This window comes from Dreissena polymorpha, chromosome 15 (genome assembly GCF_020536995.1).
Source record: "Dreissena polymorpha isolate Duluth1 chromosome 15, UMN_Dpol_1.0, whole genome shotgun sequence".
Taxonomy (NCBI): Eukaryota; Metazoa; Mollusca; class Bivalvia; order Myida; family Dreissenidae; genus Dreissena; species Dreissena polymorpha.
The window spans coordinates 25,217,199-25,238,618 of record NC_068369.1 but is presented as its reverse complement, the minus strand read 5'-3'; the positions used below and the strand labels follow the sequence as shown (position 1 = coordinate 25,238,618).

The window sequence follows — 21,420 nt, the reverse complement described above, 5'->3', positions numbered from 1 at the left end:
CTGTTTGCAACTGTATTATCAGCGCAAGAGTTTTGGTAATTTTTAACATGTGTGTTGTTCTGAAAAAAACTGGGCAAAATACATGTGCGTAAAGTGTCGTCCCAGATTAGCCTGTGTAGTCCGCACAGGCTAATCAGGGACAACACTTTCCGCTTAAACTAGATTTTCGGTAAAAAGGGACTTCCTTTAAACGAAAAATACCATTAAAGCGGAAAATGTCGTCCCTGATTAGCCTGTGCGCAGTGCACAGGCTTATCTGGGACGACACTTTACGCACATGCATTTTGCCCAGTTTTCCCAGAACAAGACACAAATATGCGATGTTTACGCTGCATTCGCCTCTTTGTAGTTGCATCAAAAGCGTAAGTATTTTGTATTTTAATAGGCTTTGTTTTCGATACATTCGCCTTTTTGTGGCTGTATTATCAGCGCACCTGTTTGTCGTAGGCAGCCAATTATATGACATAGAACTGCCGACAAATAAATGCATAATAATAACTACTGTACTACTGCTCAATCTGTATGCATGTAAGACAGTAGTTTCTTCAAAAACACGTTTGCATGTACTGTACATCGGTAGTGCATGTCTAGAACATTCTAGAACATTCGCGCTTAGGTAAACGCTGCTTAAACATGGGTCCCTGGATTAACAAGATGACCTTTCATTCACATCGAACGCGAAGAATAATGCAAGACATATTCAATAATGCATTATACATCCCACTGCACTCAATTTTTATTTTAACTATGCCTTAAAGCATTCTATTTCACCCCTTGCATTTGTTTACATAACAACAATTAATGTAATTAAATATATACTTTTCTTAACTTATAAAATCGTATAATTTAAAACGATTTCCGTTTACCACAATTACATGTAAGACCCCCCACCCCACCCCTCCACCAAATTTTCTTGACTACAGCAAAATGCGAGATGTGCCTTCTTTCGCATAAAAATAGTTCACGTTTATCTATTCCATATTCATTTGGTCAAACTCAATAATGCATTATTGCACTATACACTCCTTTTTTTCCCCTGATAGTTCACATCTGACTCGTTTTCGTCCGTAATGCCATTGGCATTGACATGCAGAACATTTCTGCCCTTCACCCCTTTATTCATATAAATAAAGACAACAACCGTTATGCAAGATTAATACCATTAAACCTGTTATCATGAAGACAATTTTCGGCATGTACGCGTTCCCCCTTTGAACTCGATAAGATGTAGACCGTTACTGAAAAGTATCATACACCCCCCTTTAACGTGAAGTAGTTTATATATTAACTATATACTGTAATGAATTTTTCTCTTAAACTCGCGTGTCACGGTATTTACAACACTGTATTACAAACAATTAATAATAATGTAATAAAACAAATACACCTTCATATAACAGTTTGTAACATCATATGGAACATACATTGAACAAATTATGGTTATAAAAAATCAATAGTTATACATGTAAATTATTGATGACAGGACTATTTTAATTGTTCCTGTTTATTTTTTTCTCTTTTTGTGCTTTTCTATTTTATAAGTAATTTTGCATGTTTATATATACACCAAATACAATTATACGGCCACTCAAAACAGTGATTGAAAAACAACTTCAATATTTAAGCTCATAGAAAAAAATGTATATAAATTCGCAAAAGATATCAACTTTTATAATACCCTTTGAATGGTAACGAACACTACGTTATTTTTCAGTTGGGCAGAATCGATTCACTCAATTACAAATATTTCTTTAGTTTAAATAGAACATATGAACAACACAATCATAACAACTAAAGAACAAAACAAACATAAGCAGAAATGCAAATATTAGGACTATATATATATTTCGTAAAACAGATCCAGACAACACTTGAAGACACACAAACACTATGCTTACTATTTTGTTTAAGTATTTACAGCAGTTCCGGATACACGTTCTTTAGTTTGAGAAAAAACGCATGTGTTAATCAATAACAATCTAACAAAAATCACAAATTATCGCATCAATGTTAAGTGAAACCTAAACACATTACTGTTTGGAACAATATCAATTTATAAATAAGTATAATCAAAAATCTAAAAGTATTCTTTAAAAAACGTTAAGTTAACCATTAATAAATCGCAATGTCTTATTTTCATAATTAACAATTCCACACGGGAACAATGCTACATTTCTTTCATTTACCTGTCTTAAACTAACAAAGCTATTATCAGCCATGATTTACAATCTTTGAGTTCAACTATATGTCTAACTATGTCTTTACGCTCTACAACAGGCAACAAGACGTAAGTTCAGTAGCATCTTGAGCCGGTGTGTTCTTCAGGTCGCCGATGCTGTGGTAGTGTATGATGAACTCCGGGTAGCATTGGGCTTTCTCCCACAAGACATATGTCCTCGGATTCTTCAGCACATCCACACACGAGTCATACAACTCATGATCCATGCCCGGCCTGCTTGGTGGTCGTCGATATTCTGGTTTCCCTTCTGTGGCTTCTCCGACCAACACCTTGGCTTGGAACATAAACCTGTGCGGACCTTTGGTGTATTCATGCGAGTACTTGGCGTCTGTTGCGAAGTATGCTCCGTCGCCGAATCGCGTCATGTTTTTGCCCGACGTCCTCGAGTCGAAGCTGTTGATGCTGATGCCTCGCACGGCTTCCAGGTTGTCTGTGCCATGATACAGGTCCAGCGTAGTCACCGGGGAAAGGTCGCCAAGTCGTATCTTCTTTGGCTTCATTACCCTCTCCAAGTGACTAATTATATATTATGAGCACATAAATATTTTTGACAGTTAAGATAAATATTCCTTAATAATATTAATATGTTATCGGCACACATGCATGTATGATCAGCAAATGGAATTGCACCAATCATGATTGTTTGTAACAGCAGGATACACCCTTGAGTAGTATTAACTCGTATCTTGAACATATAAATGGTCAGAAAAATGTATAAACAATCTCGAACTTAAGCAATTTATAACTTACTTGCTGAATGTTGACCACAACACATGATTCTGTACACGGAAGATATCGTCTATGATCTGTTTGCTTGGATCCAGCGTCTTATAGAAATTCTCCGAAACCCGCTTATAATCATCGTCTTTCAAGGAGAGTTTCACCCATTCAAACGATTGAAAGTAGTCCCATGGTACCCATCCGCACGGAAGGTCTACTTGCGCCGACGGCGTAGCAGTTAGTTTGCTTGGGCTGACATTTAACAAGAACTAATTTAACATTTGGCTAGCTTTTGTTAACGTTTGCGATTAGACATGATTGAATCATACCTCTGTTTATGCAATTACTTTGTATTCGTAAATATTAAGGACATAAATCATGTCAAACAGTAATGTGAAATGATAAGGAACCATATATTTACGTGGAGTTAAAAAATATTGTTAATACAAAATGGCCGATATAGTAGAAACTATAACCATGCCGTTTAATAATATTAACCTTATTTGCTGTTTCACGTCATTTTCTGAAACAAACAGCGGTCTTCGTCGAATATTTCTGCAGACTTGAGAGCCAAGGTTTAACTGATCATTGCGATCAAAGTTCAGTTGGTACTTGGATTTAAAGTTCTCTCGCGTATACAGCCATGTTACCTGCTTCGCTAAATATTTTGTCTCCACCGTCAGTTGGAGATAATCCTAAATAATCAAAAATACAAACACGCTATGATCGGAAAGAACATTTCAGTTATAAATGAAAGAATAATAAACAAACTAAAGATTGTTAATTGCTTTTCACTTACATTATTTAAAGTGCATGTATATGGGTATTGTTTGTTTTATTATTTACGTACTTTACTATATGTATTCAATCAATTAGACTGACAGTCGCAAACTGTCTCTTACCGGTTCCATAAGGTGCCATTCGCCGGGAGTAAATTCTAAGTACCACCTCCATTCAGTTCTGAACGGTTCTGAGCCTAGCGCTTTCCCGAACGCATATGATTTTGTCGATAATCTGCGAACTTCGATAATCGTTCTTTTACCGGTTGAGTCAATACACGTGGCGTGCAGGGGTTCGAATATAATATTGAATGTAGCAGACCTACAGTCCCCTGTCTGAATAGGTAGGTTAACACAAGCTTATTTCTTAATACCCAGAAACTTAGTTTTGAACACACATGGAATCCCGCACTATTATTAAAAACAATTGAAAACAAGTGATATGACAAACTATAATCAATCGTGTCATGAAGACTCAAATCGTGTAATCACAGAAAGAAATTAAACAAGAGCTGTGTTTGTAAAACACAATGCCCCCTATTGCGCCGCTTTGAAGCCATATATTTGACCTTTGACCTTGAAGGATGACCTTGACCTTTCACCACTCAAAATAAATACATTAAGAGTTCTACAAGTTATGAAGTCATACATAAAACAATCGATGGCCTTAAAGAAATACATACGTACCAAATCATTGTACACAATTTGATTCGTTGCATTCTTATCTGGTTTGGAAAACAGTTCTTCGACAGTTTCTTGGCATGAAAACTTCCTCCACTCATCCCAGAGCTTCACCTGCCATATGTAAGGAAGATCTGAGTGGATCTGTTTGCATCCCTTTTTCTTGCAGTCACCCACAAGGAACGCTGTGCAAATGGATTTTTGTCCGGCAATATCTTTAAAAACAAACACGAATAAGCTGGTAACTCTGACAAATATTTTTTTTTCTCCAAACAGTTTAAAGAATGACTAAGTGATTTTCGTTGGTTTTCTTCGTTGTTAAGTAACGTATCTTTGTTTTAGCTCACCTGAGCACATAATGCTCATGGGGAGCCTATAGGATATCGTGATGTCCGTCAGTCCGTGCTTGATGTGCGTGCAGCCGTGCATAGACTTTGTCTTCCAACAATGACTTCTCATGAACCGCTGTACACATGTATCGAAACATTACAGGAATAATCATTGCTTAACCGTCTCCAACTTTTATCAAATATCAAATACTTGAATGTGTAGGTCACCAAAGCTAAAAATTAATGTACGAAATGAAAACTAAAAAAATATTATTAACCACAAGGGTAAGGAGTTTACTATTTTGTGTGTTGCCGCGTCTAGTGGTCAATAAAATTAGTTTGTTTAAATCATGATCCGTAGGTTGAGAATGGTCACGCCCCAGATTCACTTTATTTAAAAAGACTTGTATTGCAAAATATATTTGCAATCTTTTCAAATGCAACAAGGCTCAGATGTGTAGTATTTAGCATTTAGCATAAACTTTTTAAAAGTTTGTTCAAAGCATGCCTCTAAGGTACACATTTGGCCTACCATGGGAGTTACTTATTTCCATCAATTTATATAGTGAACACTTGAAAAAATTTCATCTGAAACCGCAAGACCCAAATGTTTAGCATTTAGCATGTAGTATAGCACGATGGTCTATCAATTTTTTCAAATCATGTCGCCGGGGCCAAAATTGGGCCCAACCTGGGATAACTTGTTTTCTTTATATTGTTATCGTGAAAACTTAACAAAACTGCTGCTCTAAAACAAAAAGACCGAATGGTTTGGTATTTGGCATGTAGCGTAGCACGATGGACCTCTTCCAATATTGCTAAAATCATGAACATGGGGTCATAATTGACCCATACGTTAAGGTTACTTGTTTCCCTTATGGGTTTGCAGTGAAAACATAACATCTTCTTCGCTATAAACAACAAGGCCCAACGCTAGGTTTGGTATTTAGAATATAGGATCGAAATATGGATCTGTTTTCCTTATATTGTACAACATTTCTGTGTAACTGCAAGTCCCAGAGTTTTGTTTTTTAGCATGTAACAATCTTATATAATACCCTTAAAAACAATTATTTGTCAAGAACACTTTATATTCCCCTGAAAGATGGCAAGTAATTGTCAAGATTTGGGAACGATGACACAGAGAAATATTACATTCCAATAAACAACAGATTGTTAATTTTTCCATTCTGAAGTTTAGTTCCTACATGTCGCAGGTGTGCGACCTAGGTCTTTAATGCCCTCTTGTTTTAATTTCTACTAAATAGAAAAAGATAATGTTTTATATTATAGAATGAATCAAATGTTATAAATCTTCAGGTTAATTGTATATTACATTTCCATAAATCAACGAAGCTTTTGAGTTGTCAAAGTTACGGTTATTTTAACTACACCGCTCTCATTTCGTACGCTTATCAATTGGTCCTTAATACCCGATACAAGCAACATACATTTTATTGCGATGGTCTACTATATTGTGAGAATGTGACAACATTTACCTGTGTTCAGCAAGTCTAGGTTTTCTTCGACACCTGAAGCAACTTCTCTATTACGAACTAAATATACCGCCTTTCGGAAATATTGTTCATCAGTCTTAGCCAGGCCGTAGGCATTGACTATGCGACCATTGTGCGGCGACATTCGGTCATGACTCTTCGAGCAGTTGTATTCATGGCACTTTCCATTGATGTAGCCTGGACAAATATGCAAATCATTGCAAAAACTGGCTGGACATGTTTCACTTTTCACCCATTCCTTGCAAACATGTGGATATCTTCGTTTAAGAATGCACACGATTTCTTCGTTTGTAAAATTATCTAAGCCACATTTCTGGGCTGCCATAATATTTTGTTTATCTGTTACACTATGCTTGTAATGGCAATTATCTCCAAAACAGCAGTAGCCACAAAGAAAATCTTTGCAAACATGAAATCTTCTGCAAATTTCGTTGGCACATCCGGTTTGTTTAATGTAGCTGAAACAATACGATACGTCTTTTCTGCATACCGTAACCGATATAACTTTGCCATCCTTTTCGAAAGCAGCAAATTGTTTATTCTTCTTGAACCAATCAGAAACGTCAAAATCAGTCGGAAACAGTCCCGATTCTCTGCGAATATCTTCGGGTGAACCACTGCCGTCAAAATTTTTGACAATGAACTGAAAAACGTCTTGCGTTAGCTTCACTTCTTTATTCGGTTCAATTGCTGTGTCATCGTGATCTAAAATGTATTCTTGCAAATCAAACTATGTCTAAATGTCTAAGTATTTCTTTCCAAACATCCTCAAGATACTTTGGACGCATTTAACACAAAAGTTTAATTATAGGTATAACGTTGTAGTTGGTTCTTTTTATTGCACTTATAATTGGTATTTGGAAAAGTTAACAACTCTTGATATATATATGAAACGTTAATACAATTAGCTTTAACCACTAATTTTAATAATAAGTTACGTGAAAGGTATTTACGTATTGATATGTCTCACAGACGATGGGCTTAAAGCTTGTAAAGCAACACATACGTTCAAGAATAGTATGGTCGCACGAGTAAAATGTCCAGAACAAAACCGAAACTGTTTCAGTCAAGAGGGGCCATTAAAGTTTTTTTTTCACAGTTTGGAAAATGACATATTGGAATGAAATGGTGATTGATTGATTTAAACAAGCAAACGAATACTCCTAATTAAGAACAAATATATCGGTTCGTTTATGGATAAGCATCAATTGAAGTCGGAAATATAATCAAACGTTTGTAACGCTTTTAATCGATTATTAAGCAAACACGTGTATTACCAACATAGCGTTTGAACTACTTTATACGTTAAAAACTTGCGTGATGAAGTCGTATATTGTAAGCTTTTACTTATTGCAAACAAATTTTTGTAGAAATGAAATTATAAAAAAGTTTGACTTAACAATATTGTTTACGACTATGAGGGTAAATTATACGACTTTGATAGTAAAATATGTATTACCAATTTCCGGTGCGTCTTCTTTGTTCTCATTTTCCCGAATTAAATACACTGCTTTCCGAAAAAATGTCTCATTCCATGTTTTCATTTCATAGGCAGAGACTATGGGGTCGTTGTGCAGTGAAGTGCGATCATGACATTTGGGGCAGTTTTGATCTTTGCATTGCCCATTTATGTAGCCAGGACAAACGTGCAAGTTAAAGCATATGCTGTTAGGACAAGACCCTGCTTTAGCCCATTCCTGGCAAACATGTGGAAACCGCAGAGCAAGGACATTGATTATTTCTTCGTTTGAAAATTGGTCTATACCATATCGCCTTGCAGCTATGATATTTCGGCTATCTTTTGCGTTGTGACTAAAGTTGCATTTCACGCTAAAACAACAGCTACCGCTGAGGAAATCTTTGCAAAGATGGAAATGTTTGCATTTGCTGTCGTTACAGCCAGACCTTTTGATGTAATTGAAACAGTACTGGATACTTTTTTTGCAGACATTTACTGTAATGACGTTTCCATCTTTGCCCAAAGTAGTAAATTCTCTTTTCTTTTTGAACCAGTCAACAACATCAAAATCGGTCGGAAACAGTCCGGATTCCCGGCGAATATTTTCCGGAGATCCACTTCCATTAAAGTGCTTCACCATGTAGTTAAAAACATCTCTTATCAGCCTAGCCTCTTCATCTGGTACAGCCTGACTGTCTTCCGAGGTCATTTCTTTCGTACCGCTTCGGTAGTTGCGATTGTCATTTGTTTTCATATCTTGACCCCTATCAGTCCTATAATTCTGTTGGCCTTTATTTATTTTTTGTCCATGGTTTCTTGTGTTGTGATTGTCTCTGGATTTATTTTCGTCTTTTGAAATATCAACACGGCTAGGGGTTCTATACATTTTACCGCCACCAGAAGGGTTCTCAATATCTTTCGTACCGCCTCGGTTTTTGTCATCATCCTTTGTTTTCGTATCTTTACCTCCACCGCTTTTAGGTTTTCTTTTGCCCTGTTTCTCTTTAGTTGCAGGGTTTCTTGAGTTGTACTTGTATCCAGATTCATTTTCGTTGTTCGACACATCCACCTGACTAGGTGTTCTGTACATTTGACCGCTGCCAGTAAATGGAGGAGTAGGAATACCTAACAAACTAGGAGGGCTTGGTTGAATTGGATACGTGGCTGCAAAAATAATCTTTGATAAATAAGAATGCGTTTTAAATTTATCATAATCATATTAAAATAAATGTATAGTTGAGCAAATGTAGGTAGTTTTATTATAAGCTCTGATATTTAGTTTTTGATTAATCAGATCGAAACTTTTTTGCGTTGCAATCGTGTTTTAATGATGTTTCTTGTTTATATATTTACACCCTTATTGTCAAAATGCGTCAGTGAATCCAAGTCTAGCCTTATATCTGGTGATGTTCTTACAGAGAAGTGTTTGCATTTTTTTTTAGAAGAGAAACTATAATTTTTTTTTCGGAATGTTCAGAATTGTATACTGTATTAAAATTGTCTTTACCAGATATTTCACGTGTTTTCAATCAGGTAACACCGCGATCAACAATATCTATAAATTATATTTAGAGTTTTGTTTTGAATAATCTGTAGAACAACTGTTTGCTGTCATTTAGTATTAATTATGAAAATATCAAACTTTTTGAAAATATTTTTTTTGTTGGTAAATGCCTGTTAATGCCTGTTTAGCAATATAAATTAAGCTATCTTAGACAAAATGCTCATGCTTAAAATCTCAAATGCGACACACATACTCCAGGTGTATTGCACTAAATATGAACGTTTTAAAGACAACGATGAAAGAGCTAACAATGTTATCATAATAAGCTTACTGACAGGATAAATTATTTGAATTTGTATTATTAAAATCGACATCAATTGGCGATTCATTTGTGGAGAAATACTCAAAACAAAAACTTAACATTACAAGATGTGTTTGTAAAACACTATGTCCCTCCCATATATTTGCCCTTTGACCTTGAAGGATGACCTTGACCTTTCACCACTCAAAATGTGCAGCTCCATGAGATACACACGCATGCCAAATATCAAGTTGCTATCTTCAATATTGCAAAAGTTATGACCACTGTTAAAGTTTGACGCAAACCAACAAACAGACAGGGCAAAAACAATATGTCTCCCAGTATAAACTGGGGGGACATAAAAACCGTTATCAAACCGAAAGCCGAAGTTTTGAATAGACGATTCGATATATCTTACGGAGTTTCCGGAGGAAGTCGGTGTATAACGATTGGTTGATTAGAGACGAGATCTATCTCGCGGAGGATTTCGGAGATAATCAATAAGCGTATTTTCGAATTCGGAATACTCGGCTTTTTCTCTTGCAAAAACATTACACATTTGCATGACCCATTAACGTGTTTGAAACTTTGAATTACTATCATTATTATTGGTAATGATAAGTTGATTTATGTAATGCGTTGGTGTTTAATTATGCCAGAAAATAGTTTATATTGCTAATAATACAGATAAAAGTGCCGCCTTGATTCCGGGCGACACGTTTCCATGAACAAATCTCGTTACCAATTGCAGCTCTCAGCGACCCGGCTGGTCAACAGCTGGGAGTTGGATTATTGCCACTATATTAACATGATGTCCCGAAAGTTCCGATATTTACTTTATGGACAAATTCTGCGTATCTAAATTTTCGGTCACGAAAACATTGTTATTTTATAATGTACGAAAACTTAGTTAAACTGAGTATTTGTAATGGCTCAATAGATGTTTTTAATAATATCTTAATTTCTCTGTTTATTCTACGAGAAAATCATTGTAAAGCCAATATTTATTAAAAGATTCCGTTGCGAGGGCAAAGCACCAGGAGTTTCATTACGCCATGTAAACTTTTGCCATGTGAACAGATGATTCCCGCAACATATGAATTTGCGATTCAAAATATAATTATTTATGGTTTACGAGTCAGGTGGCTGTTTATTAACACGACCTCCAGTTTGCGTAGAACAGAGGTAAACAAACACTTATGCGCTTGAACAGTCGTGTATAGTCTTGGCTAACAGTGTCCAGTTGCGCGATTACAAACATGAAATTACTAGGCACGTATTTGATCATTTGATTCCTATAGCATTTCCATAATATTAAACTCCCTCGTTTGTGTTGAATTTAGGTTGCTTAATATCTAATAAAAATAATTAAATTTACTCTTACCGTTACCAACAAACTGGTTCGTATGTTGTTGTGGAGGTGGGCCATTCGCAAAAACCGGGTGTGGAGTCGGGCCACTCGCAAAAGCCGCTAACGCAGGTTGTTGTTGTAGTGTAGGCATATTGTACGGGGAATGTTGTTGAGGATAAGCCATAGTGTGCGGATATTGCTGTTGTTGATGTTGATGCATATTGTACGGTGAATTTTGTTGTTGAGTTGGAGGCATATTGTACGGGGATTGTTGGTGTAGAGTTGGGGGCATATTGTACAGGGATTGTTGTTGTTGTGGTGTAGGTAAATTGTGCGGATATTGTTGTTGTGGTGGTGAAGGCAAATTGTACAGGGATTGTTGTTGTGGTGGTGAAGGCTCATTGTACGGGGATTGTTGTTGTTTTGGGGTAGGCAGATTGTACGGAGATTGTTCTTGTGGTGGGGTGGGCAGAAGGTACGGGGAGTGTTGTTGTTGTTGTGCTGGAGGCATATTGAACGTTGATTGTTGCTGTTGAGCTGCGGGTAAATTGTGGGGTGATTGCTGTTGTTGATGGACAGCACCTGTGGGTCTGTACTGGCCTGAATCTGAAAATAAAATATACTTTATGAATACATTTTGCAATGAATACCAATATCTGCAATTATTTATATTTTTGAATTTTCTGTTTGTGGATATTGTTGAATTGATTTCTGATCCGTTAAAATATCAGAAAACTTCGTTTAAAAACGATGTGTGTTTCAATTAGACACATTTCTTACCTCGGTTTAATTAACCGGGAACAATATCTTAAAGGGATCTTTTCACGCTTTGGTAAATTGACAAAATTGAAAAAAGTTGTTTCAGATTCGTAAGTTTTCGTTTTAGTTATGATATTTGTGAGGAAACAGTAATACTGAACAATAACCATGCTCTAATATAGCCATTATATGCATCTTTTGACGATTTTAAAACCTAAAAATTATAAAGCGTTGCAACGCGAAACGATTGAATAATTTGGAGAGTTCTGTTTTTGTCGTTAAATTTTGTGAAACTACGAAGATTGCTTATATAAGGTATAAAATACGTCAAGAATGTGTATTCGGCGGAATAGCTCAGTAGGCTAATGCGTTTTTACTTCAGGACTCTGGCAGGACTCCAGGGGTCACTGGTTCGAAACCTGCTCCGGGCAATGTTCTTTTCCTTTTTTTATTTTGTTTTTCTTGATTTTTTACTGGAGCCTTTACGATCCAATGTTTACATTTATCAATATAAAGCATTTAATGAATAAGTTAAACAAATGCCAAAATCTGTGAAAAGGCCCCTTTAAAGTAAATATTATTTAAAAACAAACAATATAAATAACATTATCATTTGTTGACGGCCATTTAGAAAATTATAAAGTATATTCTTGGGGATTTACTTTACCAGTTCTATCAGTTATGTTGTTTGCGTTTTGTCCGCTTCTACCATTCCGTCGTTTGTTAGATGGAGCTGGCCTGTCGCCTATGGAGCCTCGGCTTGGTGGGCGGTCACTTTGCTTCTTTTTATTACTGGACTGATCTTTATCTGTGCTTACACGTCTCGAATCTTGATCAAGACTGTAGCTTGTGTCGCGACTAAGGCTGTTCCGTTCATCGTTGTCGTCTCGACTGTTTCTACTATGTTGTCTGTCATATTCTGGATGTCGTTTGTCTTTTCTGTCATGACTGCCGCGTAATTCGGTATCTTCACTATCACTACCTGAACTAGTTGAGCTACTTTTACTTGCATATCTTTCTCTGCGATTGCTATCGCGTCCCATGCAATCACGCTCTCTTTTTTTGCCGCCATCATGTCTGCTACGATTATCTCTGCTATCACGTCGTTCTTGCTTTTCTCGCCCTTTGTCTAAATACATATACTTTATGAATAAATGTTGCAATAAATACCAATATCTGCATTCATTTATATTTTTGAATTTTCTGTTTGTGGATATTGTTGAATTGATTTCTGATCCGTTAAAATATCAGAAAACTTCGTTTAAAAACGATGTGTGTTTCAAACAGACTCATTGCTTACCTCGATTTAATTAACCGGGAACAATATCTTAAAGTAAAAATGAATTAAAAACAAACAATATAAATAACATTATCATTTGTTGATAACCATTTATAAAAATTATACAGTATAATCTTGGGCAGTTACTTTACCAGTTCTATCAGTTATGTTGCTTGCGTTTTGTCCGCTTCTACCATTCTGTCGTTTGTTAGATGGCGCTGGCCTGTCTCCTATGGAGCCTCGGCTTGGTGGGCGGTCACTTTGCTTCTTTTTTTTACTGGACGGATCTTTATCTGTGCTTACACGTCTCGAATCTTGATCAAGACTGTAGCGTGTGTCGCGACTTTGGTTTTTCCGTTCATCGTTGTCGTCTTGACTGTTTCTGCTATGTTGTCTGTCATATTCTGGATGTCTTTTGAATTTTCTGTCATGACTGCCGCGTAATACGTTATCTTCACTATCACTACTTGAACTATTTGAGCTACTGTTACTTGCATATCTCTCTCTGCGATTGCTAACGCGTCCCATGCAATCACGCTCTCTGTCTTTGTCGCCATCATGTCTGCTACGATTATCTCTGCTATCATGTCGTTCTTGCTTTCCCCGTCCTCTGTCTAAATTTTTATTTTTCCTTTCCATCCGGCTGATTTTACTGAAGCATAAGAATGGTATTGAAATTAATTTAACCTAATGTGTCCCTTATATGTTACTTTCTCCGAGCAATATTAATGTTTATTTTCTTATGAGGTTGTGCTTATGGGTTGATTCACTTCAATTAAAAATAATTAATAATTCAACTTAATGTGAAAATGTTTGTAATATTCAATTCGAATAATAACACAATCATTTGAAAATGCTTTTTTAGTTCTATTTACTACCCCACCTCTCATTTGAACCTGACCACGACCAAATATGCTAAAACAAGTTATTGGACGTTCATCCAATCATCCATAGTTGTAATAGCCAAAAGCAATTCCTATTTTATAAATATGGTCACGGTTGTCGTCATTCTTAACAAGCCATATCGTTTATTTAGGTGAGTACTTACAACTTAAAAATACCAATTTAGAACTGAATTCTCCTTATAGACGCCCTCCGTTGTGTGAAAAAAGCACGTATTGAAATTATTGAAGGTAAATGCTGCTAGCGGCTAAATAGAACGCATAATATTGTGTGAATACAAGTTCAACGTAATACCGATATGATTTTCTACCTAACATTTTGCAGACGAAAGTTATGCCAGCTAACATTTTGAAATAACATGAGCGTTGTGATTTTAATTAAAATTCATTAACATATAAGAAATTTAGTAGTCATAAACAATTGCTTAAATTATTTGACATTTAGACTACGCCTGTTTCATCAGTGCTTCAGAATACTAGATGATTAATGAAAAAGAACACAACCTTTCCTGAAATTTACAAAACCTTTACGGTAAGATATGTTCATTTGTTATAGACGAAAATCCTGACTTTATTATTGGCGTCGCACTGAAGTGCGGAGACTAGTATGTAATACTTTTTTTTCGCTTATGGGAGGAGAAGTTATTTTACGGATCAATGTATATATTTTTGTTGTCAGAATATCTTGCATAGTGGTGATTGTTTGTGTAAAATAGTGTAAATAAGTAATGCATTTGTGCCTATTACATTTACTACAACATTTATTTCCAATAATGCAAAGCTAATTCTTTAAATTAATAAATGATCACAGGGACTGGGCAATAATAAAAGATCACAGGGACTGGGCAAATACGCGAACCGGTGAAACTTTCTGGTTTTGTAAAAAAAAAAAAACTTCTTTTTTCCACTATCACAGCAACCACCTAGTTACTAATAAAGGCGCTATAGAGCGCGAAGCGCGACACGTATTATTAATTGTCATAATGAGTCTTGACAAAGGAAGCAGCCGCTTATCAATGAGGAGCACCATCACAGCACCCCAGTCTCATTACTATCAAGTCCTCCTACAGGTTTTTTTTTAAGAACCACATATAGAAGGCCGCAGGCCTGACCCGTATCTTGCCAGTGGTATGGACCCTTTGGTATGGACCTTTAACCCCACTCACTATCCAGCGTTTAAACTTCCGGGTTTACATTTAAACCGACTATTAATAGCTTTTTAATATCTTAGTTAGAAGGTGATTTTCAAGCGGTTCCGTAGTGTAGTGGTTACACGCTCGCTTCACATGTGAGGCCCAAGGTTCGAGCCCCAGTAGAATCAAATTATTGTATTTGTGTTCTATGTTAACTTTTTGTTTTGATGTTGACATTTTAGTTTAAATTAATATACTGTTTTATTGTAACCATTTTTTGTTTTTATTATACCCATGAAATATATGTGTGAGAGGGTGGGGTGGGGGGTGGGGGTTCGTAAACATATTAAAACTTTTACAGAGTTTTCATATCAATGAGTACTCAACCCCTATCGTAAATGAGCAACGTAAAAATAAGTTCAGAATCATCACCCCTTGAAGTTGAGAAAAATATGAAATTACGCTTACAAGATGAAGCAGATTTTTTAAAACCTACACAGTTCTGTTCCATTAATGAAAACTGCACACGGATGCCAGTAAAAAGGGAAATCAATGTAAAAAATATGAACTATGAAATATTTTGGGGTTACAACACAAAATCATAGATAATGGTTATTTGGGAGTTATAACACAACATCATAGATAATGGTTATTTAGGGGTTATAACACACAATCATAGATAATGGTTATACCAGTATTTTTCTATTTTGTTTAAATAATCTTCCAATATATTAATATTTACAGTAGAAAAATGTGAATTCATTGAGTGCCTTTTACACTGAAATTCCCGACGCCCTTTGATGATTTGCATCAATACTTATCTTGTTGTTACTCAAATGTTCTTTAACAAGTTGCTTGGTAGAAACCTCATAATAAAGACAGTATATGAATATTGAATACATTTGATTTATTTGTTATAATTGTGTGGTGCAAACTTCTCACACATTTCTTAAGCGATGTCATCAGCACGCAGTGTAGTTGTGTATGATACAGTTTACATGCCTACAGATCATCGCGTTTGTATGTTTGATACCATTGCAATCAACCATTTCATAGCATGAGGATAGACTTATTATTTTGTGGAGTGAACTACTACTATATTTCTCTACCCATTACATTAAAACTAATAGTGTTTATGTGCAGGGCACCTTTGTGATGTCCATATATCTACATGTTCCTGAGTTATGTGCCCTTGAACTTAGCGAATTTTATGACAGAAACATTAAATGCGTTTGTAGAGTAAAAAACTTCTAAATTTCACAAGCAATTGAATTGGAACTCAAAATTTGTCAAAATCTTTAATAGGTGTCCAAGACACATGTTTTGACGCGAATTGGTCCACACTTTCCTGAATTTTGAGTTCTTGTGTTTAGCCATAGAAATGGTGGCTATTCCTAACGGTTTTTAAATGTTTTTAACAAAATTCAAGTTGTAGTATGTATAACCAAAGGGCCATTACTCCAGTGATTCTGGTAGGTCCGGTCTTACCTAATTATATGTAATTATATAGAATCCCCGGGTTTGGGGCTACTTTTGACTACATGGATATACATGGAACAACCTAGTAGAGAACCAGTAAACGATGTTATCTACCAATATTTACAGATGTCTAAATTTATTTTTTTCTAGGTGTTCATTATATTATAAATGTGACTCCTGCGACGCGGTTACTTTGCTCATTAAGGCCTTGCTTTACAAATTTTTAGAGGCCCTCTTGGCAGTGCAGCATTCCAAGTATTTAACTCATGGGCTTCGCGGTTTCACACACGCATATATTTTTTTAAAGATTGTCCATGTATAATTATTGTGTGAGGTTTATATGCAACATTTACCAGAGGTCAAACGTATGGTTCTAATAGTTCCTAGACACGTGAACGCCGATGTCAAACGTATGGTCATAATAGTGCCTAGACACGTAGATCCAGAGGTCAAACGTATGGTCCTAATAGTGCCTAAACATGTAGACATTTAAAGTGAATGTACAATTAAATTGTGTTTGGCGTTTTCCCCAGTGAGTGACTGTCGTGTATTGCTTTCAATAGTATCAAATCAATTGATCTGCGTGAAGGCTACCTACAATCAATTTAAGTGCAATACTACTTTAGAAATTTTAGTTATTTAGGCGACATCGTTTTTATATTTTAATTTTATATAATTTAGTTAAAAGACAACAACTGTAGTTATTAATATAAAAACAATTCATCTGTATGGTAGGACCAATTATGTCACCACAGGGGCGTAGTTAGCTTTGACCCCATGATTTTTACAAAAGTTCGAAGATAAAAACTATAATAGTATTCATACTAAATTACCAACCTCTCTATATATTTAATTTAACGTATACATCAAATATCAACACATTTAAACGTGAATAAATAATAATTAAATCACGTTTTGTGCTGTAAGTTTATCAAATGGCTCGCACAAAAAGTAACAATACTCCACCTTCAATCGTGACGCAATCTCTAAATACATCTTTGTTCGTGTGTAACACATGATACCGTTTTAAAGATCTGTATGTACCTAGCATGTATACAATTTTAAACTAGTAAAGACAAACACCCAATTTATAGTATGTGTTAGGGTCTGAGAAAAGACCGGGCTGGGCAAATTTATGCAATTTATTATTGTTCCAGTAATGGCAATGAGTAGACATATAGTGTATCTTGAATTAACAGTAACTGAAATTGACCTTTTTAGCAATTTCGTTTTACTCAAACTCATATGTGATTTTTTTTAACTTGATTATGATACATTCGCTTAAAATCGACTATAATGTTTCTTTGTAATTGTATGCAACTTTCAGGATGATATTGGGATAACCTAACTTTACCTTAAATTTTCGTTTTCGTTTAATGTAAAGTATATTAAGTTATCAATAATAGTGAAATAGTGTGGTAATCGAATATTTGTTGTATATTTATCTACTATTTGGTTTTAGATAACAAACTTCAAATGAGAACAGCTTTATAAGTTTACAAATAATACACCAACTTTCGCTTTCGACTTTGGTATGTGATATTGTAAATTTAACAACAGCTGAAATGATGGCATTAAGAATTGTTGTTTGTATATTTATTCATGATTACAATTTTTGTAAATCATGCCACTCTCTCTTTGTTAAACATGCTTTGTGATTATTGTATAAATACGTTGTTCGAATATTCGATATCGGATGAAATAAAGAAAATATAATGTCTTTAAACAAGAGGGCCATGACGTCCCTGAATCGCTCACCTGACTCGGATGAAAACTGTGACCTCAATTGTCTACACAAGGTTTTTCTAATATTTGACCTAGTGACCTAGTTTTTGACCCCAGATGACCCAAATACAACCCATATTTTTTCAAGACAAACATTCTGACCAAATTTCATGAAGATTGGATGAAAACTGTGACCTCTATTGTCTACACAAGGTTTTTTAAATATTATTTGACCTAGCGACCTAGTTTTTGACCCAAGATGACCCAAATACAATCCCAACCCAGATTTCATCAAGATAACAATTCTGACCAAATTTCATAAAGATTGGTTGAAAACTGCGACCTCTAATGTCTATACAAGGTTTTTTTCTATTATTTGACCTAGTGACCTAGTTTTTTTACCTAGTTACCTAGTTCATGACCCCAGATGACCCAAATACAATCCCAACCCAGTTTTTATCAAGACAAACATTCTGACCAAATTTCGGGTTTTTAAATCGTCAAAAGATGCATATAATTGCTATTTTAGAGCATGGTTAATGTTCAGTATTACTGTTTCCTCACAAATATCATAACTAAAACGAAAATTTGCGATCTGAAACAACTTTTTTTCCAATTTTGTCAATTTACCCAAACGTGAAAATGCCCCTTTAAATAACATTTTATTTCTTACAAAACACTACGCAAATACTGACACTACACTATTTCGCTTATGTGTACTTTATTCGTATTACTTATAAATCTAAAGTATATTTGTTTGAAGTGTACAACTCAGTAAAGCACATGCTTTGACATTTAAATGCTAACGATATCTATATCATTAATATTTAAGATCAAATATAAGATTTACCTTGGCGATCAATGTGTCTTTATTGATGGCATTAACAAACTTCGAACTTAATTTACTAGCCAAGATAACTTGTAACATTGCAATAAAATTGACCCACAACTAACATATTTTTGCGGTCATAAACCACGAGGTCATAAAATATTCACAGTCACGAGAGCTTGTATAAATATTAGACACACCTTCGAAATGGTGATAAGTTTTGAGTATCGTTTCTTAAGGTATTTGTATTATCTTAAACAAGCGTGAAATTAAAGTTGAACATTTTGGGGCGTTGGTCATTAACTCAATCAGATGTAGCTAAATGACCATATCTTATAGTATAACAAAAGGCAAAAAGTAAATAATATTCTCCGTTGTCCTTGTGTATGAACTAGTTTTCAAACTCAAATACCGTTCTTGAACGGCTTCTACACGTGTATTTATGTTACTATGAATGTAAAATATATATCACTTCTAATAGGTGTTAACCTCGCATCTCCCATGCACAAATTATCGTACCGATATATCCTTTTATGTATTCTGTTTTGTTTGTGTTCGTCCATGTAAGATTTTTATTTACAAAACATCATATTTTAATAACAGTTGCATTCTCATCGTGTTGCAACCTTGTATTAAGTGATATCCAGCCTGTGGAGGCTGCACAGGCTAATCTGGGAGGACACTTTCCGCTTGTATGGTATTTTAGTTAAAAGGACGAAAAAAGGCGGAAAGTGTCGTCCCTGATTAGCTTGTGTGGACTGCACAGGCTGATCTGGGACGACACTTTCCACATGTGCATTAAACCCCGTTTTTTTCAGAGCGCTCCTCATTTATTAAGACAAAACACGGAAATGCTCGGATGACGTAGGGAATCGAAATGCAACAGCTTCACGGAAAAAGTATAAATTTCAATATTGTTATGCTTTAACTACATTTAGGTAAATGTATTAAATGTTCATACTCGCACTTAAAGCAATATAAAACATTTATGAACAAATCAAAGAAGTCCTTCTCATGTGATGGGATACAGAATAACCGAAGTAGCTTTTCGATTGTAAAAAATATGCACAAGTAGAAACATGACATATTAATTATTCGACCGATAAGCAAAACGTTCTCGTCCACTTTTTTTATTGGCTTACCAAAGATAAATCTATTATTAAATTTCAATAACCTACAAAAATTCACAAATGTTAAGCACTAACGGCACATGTTATGTATGCATATAAAATAAACGTTAGTACGTCACCACATGCGATGTGATAATAACGTATTTAACAGTGATGCATCTTTTATCAAATACTAAAAGAACAGAAAATCTGTTATATTCTTCCACGAGCCATACACTATGTTGAATATAAACAAATCAGTTGAAGTCTTTTGACATGTAATATTGTAAATGATGTATGCACATGTTAACACAACTGACTCATTTTGCAGAAAATGAAACTATTCTCATTAACATAAATGTCTCAAAATGTAATCATGGTCGTATTGTTATACGATGCTGAAAATGTAAAAGATGCATTATCAAACTCGGTTAACACTATTTTTCAAAGAGCCAATGATTAACGAAGTGACAACTTAAGGTCATACGTTTGGTGTTTAAATTATCTTCCATTTAGTTTAGATCCACACATAGGTAACACTTTTATACATTTTATAAATGTAAACTAGCACACATATTTTTTAAACAATTATACACTACCATTTGAAACAATTAATTTATGTCTTGCATCAAACACTTTTAAATGGGCTTGCTAATATATTTTGACAGGTTTCTATTTGTTTCATTAATGCTTTCACTTGATAAATGTTAACATTGGTACTAAACAAGTATTAAACAAAAATAAAATTCAAGACATAATTATTTTATCCCCACCTGGACTCGAGCGATTGTCCTTGCAATAAAAGTCAAGTGCCGCAACCATTCGGCTACACATGCTGCTAAGAAAAACGATGTACTTGATACATTACATATTCAATCCACGTATGGTCACACAATATAACGATAACACAGAACTCTCCAAATTATTCAATCGTGTCGCGATTGGAATTCTTTATATTTTCATCAATTTCTAACAACCATTATTCTTGAACGAACATGTATATTATGTGAAAGTCTCCGTCATAAATGTTATTTCGGTCACGGATTTACGTTTTTCAGTCACTTTATGAGTCCGCGAAATAAAAGTTCGCATTCCGACAAAATGTGATCAAGTCGCGTGAACAACAAACAATAATTTAATGCTCAGTTGGTAAGCTTGACCTCTACATCAGCATCAACATTATACTAAATCATACATATATAAAAAAAGTTTTGATAAAGGCATTATGCCGAAACGTCAATTAAAGGAGTATAATCAGAGAGTAATAATTTATTGTTTAACGAATTTCAATACAATACAAGAAAAAAGCAAAGTCGTTGAAATGA

General features: G+C 35.0%; 1 protein-coding gene across 5 annotated transcripts in view; it reads right to left on the bottom strand.

Moving 5' to 3' along the window:
- Nucleotides 1-252: 252 nt before the first annotated feature.
- Nucleotides 253-21,420, bottom strand: part of LOC127860377 (uncharacterized) — a 37,630-nt gene continuing 16,462 nt past the window's right edge. For 2 of the 5 annotated variants that reach the window (XM_052398412.1, XM_052398413.1), the window contains exons 2-11: nucleotides 13,071-13,570; nucleotides 12,307-12,768; nucleotides 10,914-11,486; nucleotides 7,725-8,888; nucleotides 6,248-6,970; nucleotides 4,426-4,634; nucleotides 3,862-4,074; nucleotides 3,458-3,654; nucleotides 2,990-3,211; nucleotides 253-2,755 (exon numbers count right to left, since the gene is read on the bottom strand). In XM_052398412.1, the coding sequence (XP_052254372.1) occupies nucleotides 2,269-2,755; nucleotides 2,990-3,211; nucleotides 3,458-3,654; nucleotides 3,862-4,074; nucleotides 4,426-4,634; nucleotides 6,248-6,970; nucleotides 7,725-8,888; nucleotides 10,914-11,486; nucleotides 12,307-12,768; nucleotides 13,071-13,557 (4,737 nt within the window). In that variant the 5' untranslated portion in view covers nucleotides 13,558-13,570 and the 3' untranslated portion in view covers nucleotides 253-2,268. The remainder of the gene's footprint in view (nucleotides 2,756-2,989; nucleotides 3,212-3,457; nucleotides 3,655-3,861; nucleotides 4,075-4,425; nucleotides 4,635-6,247; nucleotides 6,971-7,724; nucleotides 8,889-10,913; nucleotides 11,487-12,306; nucleotides 12,769-13,070; nucleotides 13,571-21,420) is intronic. The other 3 variants (XM_052398416.1, XM_052398415.1, XM_052398417.1) reach the window with 3 other exon arrangements.